This window comes from Pongo pygmaeus, chromosome 14 (genome assembly GCF_028885625.2).
Source record: "Pongo pygmaeus isolate AG05252 chromosome 14, NHGRI_mPonPyg2-v2.0_pri, whole genome shotgun sequence".
NCBI lineage: Eukaryota > Metazoa > Chordata > Mammalia > Primates > Hominidae > Pongo > Pongo pygmaeus.
Genome location: NC_072387.2, coordinates 86,597,987 through 86,611,981, shown reverse-complemented (window position 1 = coordinate 86,611,981; position 13,995 = coordinate 86,597,987). Strand labels below are relative to the sequence as shown.

General features: G+C 34.1%; 1 protein-coding gene across 28 annotated transcripts in view; it reads left to right on the top strand.

Moving 5' to 3' along the window:
- MYCBP2 (MYC binding protein 2) overlaps positions 1 to 13,995 on the top strand; it is a 275,983-nt gene that overhangs the window by 124,625 nt on the left and 137,363 nt on the right. For 27 of the 28 annotated variants that reach the window (XM_063650979.1, XM_054446938.2, XM_054446937.2 and 24 more), the window contains 6 exons: positions 1,924 to 2,015; positions 4,342 to 4,476; positions 5,816 to 5,899; positions 7,105 to 7,201; positions 10,303 to 10,495; positions 10,996 to 11,270. In XM_063650979.1, the coding sequence (XP_063507049.1) occupies positions 1,924 to 2,015; positions 4,342 to 4,476; positions 5,816 to 5,899; positions 7,105 to 7,201; positions 10,303 to 10,495; positions 10,996 to 11,270 (876 nt within the window). The remainder of the gene's footprint in view (positions 1 to 1,923; positions 2,016 to 4,341; positions 4,477 to 5,815; positions 5,900 to 7,104; positions 7,202 to 10,302; positions 10,496 to 10,995; positions 11,271 to 13,995) is intronic. The other variant, XM_063650974.1, reaches the window with a different exon arrangement.

Genomic DNA, 13,995 nt, shown 5'->3' with positions numbered 1-13,995 from the left:
GTTTCCTCTTAACTACAGCTCTCTTGACTTCAGCACCTACATAGCCCACTTCCCTATCACCTTCAGAGCTTCATTCCCTGGTAAGCCTATTTAAAACTGTAAATTCGATTCCCAATCATAGACTTACTCCCAATAGCCCCTAATTCTTTGTTTGTATTGTTTGCCCCTTTATGCCCAGTTTCTAGAACTGTGCTTGGCATACAGTATGTGTTCAAAAATATTGGTTGAATGTAAATACAGGAGTCAGGTTGGGGACAAATTATTAAGCACCTTCATATCATGCTGTGGAGAAGATGAGAAACCGAGGAATAATTTTAGATGAAGAAAGTATTCTGATAAGATATTTTTTATAAGGGTACTAAGGGTCATGAAACAAATGCAAAAATCCTCAACTTTGTGGAAAATGGGTTAGAAGAAGGAGAGAATGGAGATAAGACTAATTAGTTGTTAAAATATTCCAGCCAGCAATAGGGAATATGGTTGAATTGACAAGCTTTGGTACCAGTAAGAGAATAGATACGTTAATGGCAGAGAAATATGGAAAAAGGATTATTTCAGACTATTTTTTTTTGAAGTCTCTTTGGTAGCCCACACTGGAGTGCAGTGATGCCATCTCAGCTCTCTGCAGCCTCTGCCTCCTGGGTTCAAGCAATTCTTCTGCCTCAGCTTCCTGAGTAGCTGGGACTACAGGCATGTGCCACCACGCCCAGCTAATTTTTGTATTTTTAGTAGAGATGGGGTTTCACCATGTTGACCAGGCTGGTGTCAAACTCGTGACCTCGTATGATCTGCCTGCTTCAGCCTCCCAAAGTGCTAGGATTACAGGTGTGAGCCACCAGGCCCGGCCTATTTCAGACTTTTTATCTGAGAGATTAGGTGAATGAAAGACCATTAACCAGAACAGAGAAGGCAGGAGGAAGGTATAGAACTAGTAGGACAAAGGGAATCCAATGACTGTTGAGAATAAGAGCTGAGCTGGAGAAAGATTTCTAAGTCATTAGCATATAATTTAAAAATTTAGACACCTAGCACGGTACTTGTCCAGTAAATTTTAATGCATTTGAATCTTTATCTGCCTCTCTTGCAATTCACCTTCCATAATTATCCAGAGGAAAAAGGTTTTTTTTCTTAAAAAAAAAAAGACATTTTTTAAAAAGACCTCTTCCTCATAATTCTTATTTTCACTTAATTTCATAACCTTTTTGTATTGGATATCTTTTCTGTTTTTTTCTTACCCAGAGGATCTTCCCCTCTTTTTTAAGAGCCATTTTTTTCATGCTTTTCATCTATCTTTTTCTCATGCCATATTACTTCAAACTATATTTTGTTACCTATTGTTTTTAAGGATTCTTACGTTACTCTTCTCTCTCTGTAGCTAATATTTCTCTACCCTTTTTTATTGTTTGTTTTTTTAAGAATTCTACAGTATTCACTTAATTTTTAAAAGTACTGTGAGATGGGAACTGTTAGTATCCACCCACCTTTTATGGATGAGGAAACTAGGTCCCAGGATCTCACAGCTAGTAAGTGATGAAGCAACATTCTACCTCATTTAGAATGAGGTCGAATCTCACTTAGTGAGAGACTCACTTAGTTAAAATTTTTTTGTTTGAGTTCTCTCACCTTTTTCAGCTGTATATATTAGGTACAAAACTTGTATAGAACTGTTTAGAGCATTTGATGTAAATAGATGAATATATAAATTAGGAAAACAGAGATTAATGTAGGCCATAAAACCTTGTTTCCTAATTTAAATACATCTGTTTGTGTATTTCACATAGTAATGTTAAAAAAGCAGGTACTCTGATTTTTTACATTTGGTATGGTCCAGCATACATTGATCATGCACAAAATTATGAACACATTGTTCATCAGATATGTATAGCTGATTTATATAAATGATTGTCTTTCTCCTTTCCTTAGCTGTTTGAATTGGGTCCTGATGGAGGAGATCATGAAACCGATGGTGACCTTCTTGCAGAGACTGATGTATTGGCTTATGACTGTGCTGCTAGGTAAATAATTTGTGCATTATTCATTGTAACTCTTGCATACTTAATATTAAAAATTTATTATAAATGAATAAACGTACTTTAAAAGGAAGTTTTAAATCTGCTATGAATATGAAATGCTTGAGAAATTAAATTATATATTAAGCAATATAAGTATTGCTTTCAAAAATGCTGAATTAAAACTAATAATATACTTCATAAATTTATTTCATAAGTTAATTCAACTGTTTCAATATTGAAGATAAAAATGGAAATATGCATATATTTTACACACCTTTACTTTCATGCATCTCTTACAGAATACCTAGTGTGCTGGTGTTCTAGTAATAATACAGTTATTTATTACTCCTAACATTACAGGTAATAAATAATTGGTGTCAAGTGGTCATATTTGACCATAATTCAGATTACCCATGTACTCTGACATCATGCTGGTAGAATATATTTGATAATAACACACTTGGGGAGGTGATTAGCTTTACTGAAACCTTTTGGGAGTTTATAAAAATTAGTATGTTTGTTTGTGAAGGTCCATTAAGTAAGAAGATACTTACAGTTTATCAGTCCTCTCTATGTAATCCTAAGAATTATCTCAACATTGTGTTATGATCAGTATTCCCTGGTTTGAAGCAGGGAATATTATAAGAAAAATTATAAACTGAGCTTCATAGTAGTAATAGTGTGCTAAGTTTCCCAACAATAACTATTTTAAGAAAATCTTGTAGGTTTTTTTGCTAGTGAAAATGTATATTTTCAGAAACAAGGATGATCATAAGATATTGACTTTGCTTGTACAAGATATAAATACTTTTGAAAACAAAAGAGTAAATCTAAAGAAAATTTTGACTATTCCTTAGACATTAACTAATATCGCAAGATTTTTTTAGTAACCTTTAGTGTTTTATACAAATGAATATTAGGGAAAATTTTAAGAAAGCCAATTGATTAATTTTCAGCAAAGCCATTGTCATTTGCTGTATTTATTTATTTATTTATTTATTTTTATTTTTGAGACAGAGTCTCACTCCGTCACCTAGGCTGGAGTGCAGTGGTGTGATCTCAGCTCACTGCAACCTCTGCCTCCCGGGCTTAAGCGATTCTCATGCCTCAGCCTCCTGAGTAGCTGGGACTACAGTCGCATGTCACCAGGCCTGGCTAATGTTTGTATTTTTAGTAGAGATGGGGTTTTACCATGCTGGCCAGGCTGACCTCGAACTCCTGACCTCAAGTGGTTGTCCTGCCTTGGCCGCTGAAAGTGCTGGGATTACAGGAATGAGCCACTGTGCCTGGCTGCCATTTGTTTTTGACCATATGAGTTTGAGTCGAAAATATAAAGCACAGTTTCATTTATACAGAATCATCTAGGATTTCTTCATTAGCTTATATACAAAGCCCAGACTCCTAAGGCATTGGGAGCATTAAAGGATTTCCATGACATCCAGCATCTTTTTTGACTTTCTACCGCTACTCTTCTATAGCTGTCTTAATGCATTAATGAAATTAATAATGAACACCTTGTCATTTCCTGACCTCTTTTGTACTTCCATACCTCTACAGATTTTTTCATGACATTCTCCTGCTTCTTTAAATGCCCTTTATTCTTCTTTCAATTCCAGCTACAACCAATAAACATTCTTTCCACTCTGTTACCTAGTACTTTGTAACTTGTTTATATCTTTTAGAAGATGCCCTTATTTATTGTCTTTTTTCTTCTTCTAAATTAATAATGTTTGTATAGATATTATGTGACAGACTCCAAACACCTATCTGACTTAATTCATTCTAAAGGACAACCCTATGAGCAAGATATTATTTTCACCCCAGTTTTCAGGTGAAGAAGCTAAGGTACTGAGAGGATAGAGTAACTTGCCCTGCGTTGCCCTGCTAGCAGGTCACAGAGCTGGGCCCTGAACCCAGGCCGCCTGACTCCAGGGCCATTTTCTTAATATGCTGCCTCTCAAAACAGTTTAGCTGAATGAATGAGCTTTAAAACTAAAGTTCAGATTTTTATTTTCCAGCAAAATTTGCATGTTTTTTAATATCAGTTTAAAACATTCTATCTTATTTTAATATGAAAGTCTTATAACATTTAAGGTTATTGTAGAATTCAAGAAGAAGAGGAAGAAATGTAATTCTATCACCATAACACAAATAACTATATTTGCTTGCGTTCTTGTGCAGACTTCTTAGAGTGTTTTTAATGTTGTTTGATAAGAATTTTATAATACAGTTAGTTTCATGTTTTTGTTCATAAGGGATTTTGAAAAAATAAATATATGTGACAGAGAAGTAAGAAAATATTGTCTTTGGCTCACTAATTTTTTCTCAGAGAAAAATATGCAATGATGTTTGATGAGCCTGTTCTCCTGCAAGCTGGGTGGTGGTATGTAGCATGGGCTCGAGTGTCAGGACCCAGCAGTGACTGTGGATCTCATGGACAGGCATCTATTACCACAGATGATGGGTAAGTAAATGCCCAAGTGTTACTTAAGCAATTCTTATTTTTGTTAGAGGAATATTGTTTTGAAAATTCAGAGGACTTTCAGCAGGATTCAAAAGCTTAGGAAGAGTAGAGCATAATATAACTGCTAAAAATTAAGTTCATGTAACCTCATGCCAAATTGAGGTCTAGACAGAACAAGGAGATAATAAGACCACTGTACTTTGCTCCCGTCAGATGGTATTTGTATATATTTCTGGGTATTACATTGTTTATGAACTTGATTACCAAATTAGAAATTATATAGAGGAAGGTGACAAGGATAATGAGGAGTTTGGAACCGTAAAAAAGAAGTAGATATGTGATATTAAATTTGATAGTGCATGAGAAAACAGTTTAAAATTTCAAAGCTTCAGCAATGTGTGTTATTTTAATAAAATGTAGGGAAAATGTTGCTGTTTTAAAATAACTTTCATGTATAGAGTACTTTTCAGTTCATACTTCCTTATGTTTTATCTGATTTGATGCCCTCAATAGCTTTGTGAAGCAGTTATTAGCCCCATTTTATACTCCAGGGACTAGAGAAATAAAAAGGTGAAATTATTTGCTATTTCCTGAGAGTCATGTGGTTAAAACCAAGGTCAGACCTGTAACCTGTTGACTCTAAATCCAACATTTCAGATATTCTATTACTATGATTTATGTATTCTAAAGGACTATCATTTGCAAGATAAATTCAGTTTATTCTTGATTACTCCTGAGCATAAACTATTTGAAATCGGTTGAAGTTATATAACAGTATATATTCCAGTGCAGGTCAATTCATAACAAAGCTGACCAAAAAAGAAGTAGACTTATTTGTGAGGTGAATTTCCTGTTGCTGAATATTCAAGGAGACTACTGTAGAAGAATCACATCTGTTGTTGTGTGCATCAACTTAAGAATGTATTTAGAACTAAGAGACTACTTTGACCCTGGACTGTATGATTTTCATAGACAGTTCATTCAGACTTGGAATGTCATGGCACACTGAGGCTAAAGCTTATCATGCAGCTAGTCAAGCAGATATTATACTACTACTTGTAAGCAGAAATTTTAGAAGTTTACTGCTGTGGTTAAAGCTGAGTTGGAGAGCTAGGAGGGACAGGACAGCTACTCATTTAGGAGTCCAATCACGTTCAGTTCTTTCATTTTACTAACCCATTCAGAGCTAGAATGAAAATCTAGAAAATACCTTTTTGCTTTTCTTTATTTAAAAGAGTGAATCATTTTCATTGACATAAGATTTGAAAACATGTTTCTTAAATTTCTTATTTCCTGTAATGATCATCTTGTTTTTGGTATCATTGTTTTCTCTTCTTAGGGTTGTTTTCCAGTTCAAGAGTTCAAAGAAATCAAATAATGGTACAGATGTTAATGCGGGTCAGATACCTCAGTTATTATACAGGTACTTAGCATATTTATACTGAATTAGTATGGTTTATTATTTTGCTATAATGAAGTAGAATCATTACAAAACGTGGCATAATAGGGAGAAATTATTTGAAGCATTCAGCAAATTATAATATGCTGGTAGAACTATAAATATATTTAACAAAAACAGTTAATATTTTGTATATTTTTAAACATTTTCCACACAGGCTTAATTTCAAACTTTGCCTGATTACTCAGATTATCTGTATTTTACCAATAACAATATTTTATTGACTTTAAAAAAAATCTATCCATTGATTGTCTTACTAATTTCAAATGTTATAAAAGAGTAAAATTTGTCTTGGAGAAGTGAGATTGCAGGGAAGGTGGGGAGGACTATAGATGCAGGCCTGGTTGATATATTGAAGTCTTATAAGACTGATAAAATGAGTTGGAAAATTCCCTACTGTTGGTAAATTTTCACCTTTAGCTGAAATACCAAATAATAACTTGCTCATATAATATTTACTATATTTTTAATATTATTTAAAAATTTTAACTTACAATAATTTAAGCATGTATAAAGGCATATGCCTGTGTGTGCCTTATTTATTTCTAGACTACGGCAATACTTTTAGAATAAAGAATTCAACAAATATAAACCGTCACTAAAAAATGTTGTCATTCATTAAGCAGTAAAAAATCAAAGGAAATGGTCTAGAACAGTGATTCTATCTCCCTGTCTTTCTTTCTGGTAATCACTTAGTGGTTACAAACCTTATTTTTCCCCAAAAGGGATTTTCGTTTGTTTGGTTTTTATGCAATGTGCAATCTGTTATAGTTACTGTTTGTAGTATGTAGCTCTACAAACATAATGTGTTGCATTGGACTACTCCCAGGTACTCACTGGTTGAATAACTTTTAAATAACAGCATTGATAGTAGCATTACTAGAGAATATAAGTTACATGTTATATACGTTATATATGTTCTCTAATAAGAGGAAAAAGCCTCTACTACTCAGTCTTGCAAAGGTAGGATTTAAAGGAAGTGCCCATATGCTAAAAGCTTTGTTTAGCTTGGAAAAATGTTTCAAAAAAGCCCTGTATTGGCATTTTACCTGGCAAAAAAAATTAAATATATAATTTATTTTCCCATTCAAAAATGTATAATATACTTTAAAAGGAAAAAATGACATTGGACTTTCTAACATAATTTTATATGTGTCTACTACCTTTAGACTTCCAACCAGTGATGGCAGTGCTTCAAAAGGCAAACAGCAAACCAGTGAACCTGTACACATTTTAAAGAGGTCTTTTGCAAGAACTGTCTCAGTGGTAAGCCATTTTTTAAAAAATTTCAGCTTTTGTCTTCAGTCCTCAGATACATTTTGATGTTTAGAGTTTAGCTGCTCTTCTATCTCAGCCTAGATTTATAAACTCAGATTTGGTTTTGTATTAGCATTTATATTCTAGACCACAGATAATGTATACTTTAAATCATAGAAAAATGGAGGTGTTGCCTATGATTTTAACATGACTAGATGAATTGGCCTTGCTGTTTTTGAAATAAATAACTATTTGCTTTTCTAATAAATCATATATGAATGCATCTGCTGAATAAATTAGAAAATGAAGGAAAAGTTAAGTATGGTGCTGGCCCAAAAAAGCATTGTTACTACTTGAGGAACTAGGTGGAAGAGTTGCATATCTAACTAGGAAGTTTGTTGAACCACTTGCCATCCACATAGTACACATGAAGAAGCACAGTGCCATTGAGGTTAACAGTGCAGAATGGAAAGCCAACATGATGTAAATAAATGGAAGTATAAATTAAGGTCTTGATCTCTCATGTATTAATTGAGGATTCTTATGTATGTTACCTAAGTAAATTACGTCATAGCATTTTGAATTTCTAATGAGATAAGGGGTATAAGATGTTTTTGGAACTGTAAGGCACCATCTGAATGTGATTTATTAATATAGCTAGTAGTCTTTCATATTAGTAAAATGCATAGGAAGAATGTTTCTTTCCGTTTTAAATTTATTTTTTAACCCACCAGGTGAATATATATTCCTGATAGGAATGAGATAAAAGTATGGTAAAAGTATATGAAAGCTTTTTCCCCCATTCTCATGATCACCATATATACCTACTATTTCTACTATTTACATTTTGGTGTGTATCTTCCCAGACCTTTTTTTTTTTTTTTTTTTTTTGAGACAGAGTCTCGCTCTGTCACCCAGGCTGGAGTGCAGTGGTGCGATCTTGGCTCACTGGAACCTCCAGCTCCCGGGTTCAAGCAATTCTCCTGCCTCAGCCTCCTGAGTAGCTGGGATTACAGGGGCCTGCCACCATGCCCAGCTAATTTTTGTATTTTTAGTAGAGACAGGGTTTCACCATGTTGGTCAGGCTGGTCTCGAACCCCTGACCTCATGACCCACCCACCTCGGCCTCCCAAAGTGCTGGGATTACAGGCGTGAGCCACCGCACCCGGCCTTCCCAGACCATTTTTATATGCAAAAAAACTTATTAGTGATTGCCATTCTAACTGGTGTAAGATGGTATCTCATTGTGGTTTTGATTTGCATTTCTCTGATGGCCAGTGATGGTGAGCATTTTTTCATGTGTTTTTTGGCTGCATAAATGTCTTCTTTTGAGAAGTGTCTGTTCATGTCCTTCGCCCACTTTTTGATGATAATAATAATAATAATACTAATAATAAAAGAAAAAAAAATAAATAAATAAATAAATAAAATAAAATAAAAATAAAAAAAAAAACTTATTAGTGTGTATCAAATACAGGATGCTCTACAACATGCTTGTTTCTTATGATACTTAACAGTTTTCATCTTTTTTAGAAAATTTCTTATTATATATCATGGACATCCTTCCCTGGCAGTACATTTGGCTCTGTCAATCTTTTCCTTTTGCGTATCATTATTCTAATTTATTCAACCTGATACCTATCAAAGAACCACTTTGATTCTCATTTTTTACTATTTCATCTTGCTTCGTGAGCATCTATACACATGTATCTTTAAATACTTGTGTACTTATGTGCATACTTCTACTGGAAATATGCCCATTTAAATTTTGGTATATCCTCTCAAAGTTGACCTTCCTAAAGAGCCATGGCAGTTTGTAGAGCTTGTGCTTTGAATAAAAGACTATGAGAACTTTGGCTTCTTGGTAACTTTGCATCCTATTAGTATGAAGTTGAGTTTGGTGTCTTTTGATTCAAATAAGGATCTTTGATTCTGTTATGCTTTCTTTAGTGATCTCATTTTTCTGTGCTTGGTAACCCCTTTGTATTTATGTCTAAGTGGTTTTGTGGTCGTTAGGTAATTGTAGACTTTATATACAAAACTTATTCAGTCATTTCTTTAAAAGGTAAACTATAGGGCTGAGCACATTGGCTCATACCTATAATCCCAGCACTTTTGGAGGCCGAGGCAGGAGGGTTGCTTGAGCTCAGGAGTTCAAGACCAGCCAGGGCAATATAGTGAAACCCCCATCTAAAAAAACTTGAAAATTAGCTAGGTATGGTGGTGCACACCTGTAGTCCCAGCTGCTTGGGAGGCTGAGGTGGTGAGAGGATAGCTTCAGTCCAGGAGGTTGAGGTTGCAGTGACCCATGATCACACCATTGCATTCCAGTCTGGGTGATAGAGGAAGACTCTATCTCAAAAAAAAAAAAAAAAAATTGAATCTATAAACTCGTTTTCAAGAGCTCTGGGATTTGGTGGGATTGGGGCAGTAAGTGCTCTGCTTTGAGATTCAGGTGGTATCTGTCATCATGTAACCATGATAAAACCAGAAGACTAGAACTGCAAAGAAAATCTACCATCTTAAACTCACATGCTAGAATTTTAAATAATCAAAATAGAAATTTTTTAGTATTTTCTAGTCAATTTTTATCTTCTATTAATGTATTTATCAAAAATTGACTATAGTTTGTATGGCAAATTTTAATATATAGACATAAGTTATTTGATGCTGTCACTGATATCTAACACTAAAACTCTATTTTATTTTTTACTACAGTGACTGTAAAAAGCTTTATTTGTCTTTCAAGTAAACATGCATTGTTTTATAAGTGTTTCTCATTTTTCCCTTGTTTATATGATAAGCTAGATGGCTTGGTAGCAGGAACACTGAAAAATTTATTTTTAAATAGGTAAATATTGAAGAATGTTGTTTTTATAAATGCTTAACTACTTTACCTTTTTTGTAACAAACTTCAAAGTTACTGTTAAGGGTAATTTAATAAATGAACTATAAAAGTGTCTTGGGCTCAGTAAAAAAATTCAATTAAAAAACTCAGTAAAAAAATTCAAGAGAAAGTTTTGAAGTTGTCTACCATTGCCTTTCCATTTGATTCAGTTTATGGTATCATTTGAATTAATTGTTGTCTGTTTTTTCATATTCTGGATTAGGAATGTTTTGAGTCATTGTTGAGTATTCTTCACTGGAGCTGGACCACCTTAGTCTTAGGAGTTGAAGAACTTAGAGGATTAAAAGGATTCCAGTTCACAGCTACACTTCTAGATTTAGAGAGACTGCGCTTTGTGGGTACCTGTTGTCTGAGGTTATTGCGTGTCTATACCTGTGAAATTTACCCAGTGTCAGGTATGATGCATTTTTTTTAAATGACTGTAGGGAGAAAATATTAGAGACATTGAGAAGATTTACTTTGAGATAACTGAGAGTTTATGACCCCCAGCTGCGTTTAAGCTGTTTCTAAAATGAGGGGAGAAAGTCAGCTTGCTATGATACTTATGTATTTGCTTATAAAGAATAAAATAGATTACATGTCATTCTGATACAAAAAGTAATAGTGGGCCAAAGTTAAATAATCTAATAAAGTTTAATTTTAAACAAATTCTGTCAAACAGAAATATTTTGAACAAGCAATTTGGACTTAAATGCTGAAACTAGGTTTTTATTCCCCGTCCCATTTAGATTAAAAAAATAATTTGGGACTACACTTAATCTCTAAGTTGTTTCATTTCTAAGATATTAGTACTTGTGATACTTAGCTGTATAGGGAATTACTGAATTATATTGATTGTTTTCATGCATATTTAATATTTTGCTTAATTACCAATCTGCTTTTTTCCCCCTCAAAGCTACAGGAAAAGCAGTTGTAGAAGAAACTAGCAAATTAGCAGAGTGTATTGGAAAAACCAGAACTTTGTTAAGAAAAATTTTATCAGAAGGAGTTGATCACTGCATGGTGAAATTGGATAATGATCCTCAAGGATATCTCAGTCAACCCTTGAGTCTCCTAGAAGCTGTCCTTCAGGAATGTCATAATACTTTCACTGCCTGCTTTCATTCTTTCTACCCAACTCCTGCCTTACAGTGGGCTTGCCTTTGTGATCTGCTGAATTGTTTGGATCAGGTAATTTAAGTTTGTAAAATGTTAGTTGAAAATCTGATATATTGCTTAATACTCTTCAAGAAAATAAATTGCATTTGCCCTATCTTCTTAACTTGTGTAAAAGATAAATTAGGAAATCATTTGGTGTACATGACTTATATAAGCAAAGTTTAACATTTTTTAAATCTGCTTCATCATCTTTTAGTTACAAAATTGGTAGGCACATTGTACAGTTGCTGATTGCTTTTTGAATTGGAGTGAGTGATTCTGAGAGAGGGAGAGAGGAAAAGAACCATAGTGACCAGGGGAGAGGAGGGATAGCACCAGGAGGCCCCCGCCACCCTCATCTGTGAGAACAGGAAGTAGAGAGAGCTGAGAGAACAGGCATACTAGCATTGTTCATTCATTCATGAGGAAGCCACAACCTTTGTAAACCTTTATGCACCAAGTCACAGAGTTTCACAACACCTGAGGCAAAACACTGACAGAACTACAGGGAGAGATAGATTCACATTGACAGCTGGGGACTTTAACACTCCTCTTTCAGTAATTAATAGAGGAACTAGGCCAAAAAAATCAGTGATGCAGATTTGAACAGTACTGTCAACCACCTTGATTTGACATTTATAAAACAGGATATGAAACTGCAAAATATATAGTCTTTTCAATACACATGATTTTTAAAAGAAATATTTCAGACCGTTCACTAAGGTAGATCGTATGCTAGACCATAAAATAAGTCTTAATAAAGTTCAAAAGATTAAAATGTGAAAGAATATATTTTCAGACCACAATAGAATTAAAGTAAAAATCAGTAGCAAAGGATATCAAGAAAAAGCACCAAACATTTGGAAAATGACAGCACTTCTAAGTAAGCAGTTGATCAAAGAAGAAGTTATAAAGGAAATTTTAAAATGTTTCACATAGAAGGATAAAAACATAATATCAGAATTTGTGGGATTTAGCTAAAGCATTGCTTAAAAGAGATCTTTATACCCTTAAATGCTTATATGAAGAAGAAAGGTTTAAAATCAGTGACCTATGTTAAGAATCTAGAAGGAAAAGCAAATCTAACCCAAAGTTAGAAGGAAGGAAGGAAATAATAAAGATAAAAGCAGAAATCAATGAAATAGAAAGTAGAGAAAATCAACACAGCTAAAAGTTGGTTTTTGAAGGAAAAAAGTTGGTAAACTCCTAGCAAACCTGATTGGGAGAGAAGAGAGAAAGAAAAAAACATGAAATACCATAATCAGAAATGAAATAGGGGTTCGCCGGGCATGGTGGCTCATGCCTGTAATCCCAGCACTTTGGGAGGCTGAGGTGGGTGGATCACTTGAGGTCAGGAGTTCGAGACCAGCCTGACCAACATGGCAAAACCCAGTCTCTACCAAAAATACAAAAATTAGCTAGGTATGGTGGCGCACAGCTGTAATCTCAGCTACTCGGGAGGCTGAGGCACGAGAATTGCTTGAAGGCAGGAGGTGAAGGTTGCATTGAGGCAAGATTGTGCCACTGCATTCTAGCCTGGGTGACAGAGTGATACTCCATCTCAAAAAAAAAAAAAAAAAAAAAAGAAATAGGGAATATCACTATAAACAACTTTATACCGGTGAATTTTTCAGCCTTAGAGGAAGTTGACAAATTCCTTGAAAAATATAATTTTATCAAAACTAACACATTAAGAAGTAGAAAAATCTGAATTGCCTCATATCCATTTAAAAATTATCAAAAGCTTTGCCACAAAGAAAATTTCAAGTTCAAATATTGTCATTTACGAATTCTGTTAAACATTTAAGAAAGAAATAATGTCAACCTTTTACAAAGTCTTTTGGAAAATATAGGAGGCAACACTTCCCAACTAATTTTATGAGGTTAGCTTTATCCTATACCAAAACCTAACTAAGATACTACAAGGAAAAGTTACAGATGAATATCACTCAGAAACATAGATGCTCTTAAAAATATTATCAAACCAAATTGAACATGTAAACAATATATCATGACCAAGTGGGATTTATCTTAGAAATGCTTAGTTAAATAATTGAAAATCGATGTAATTTACCATGTTAACTGAAAAAAGAAGGCAAATTGATGATTTCCTCAATAGCTACAGGAACAGTGGTTGATGAAACTAGCAGTTACTCAATGATGAAAACCTTTCAGGAAAGTAGGATATAAGGAAACTCCTAAATCTGATAAAAAGATATTTACAAAAAAATCTTCACTAACAACATCCCACTTACTGGTGAAATCTGAATATGCCCCTAAGTTTGGAAACAAGACACGTGGTATCTACACTCACCACTTATGTTCAGCAGTGTACTGGAAGTCCTAGGCCTTCCCGCCCTCCTTCGTGAAAAAATCATTGTCATCACTAATGCATCCCAGGCAACTTTGCATCCATGTAGCAGAGTAGTATATTTTACCACTCAATTTCCAGGGGCAAGATTATTGCCTGGACTAGTGCACAACTTAATTACTCTCTCACTCTGAACCTTCCCAGTCTGATATGGTTCTTCTCTTCTTTGCTACAGAACAGGCTAGATTTAGCAAATGTTGGTTTAACATATGGAATATTACTCTGCTTTTATGTTTAACTTTGTAACACAGATGTTTGAAGAACTAGGTAATGTGTACACAATTTTGTGAATTAGGATATCCTGTGTTGGCTTTAATGCTTTTTAATAAAATTTTATAAGTATGCTACTAATTTTTCTTGATAAATTGTGGAATGTGATAATGTAAT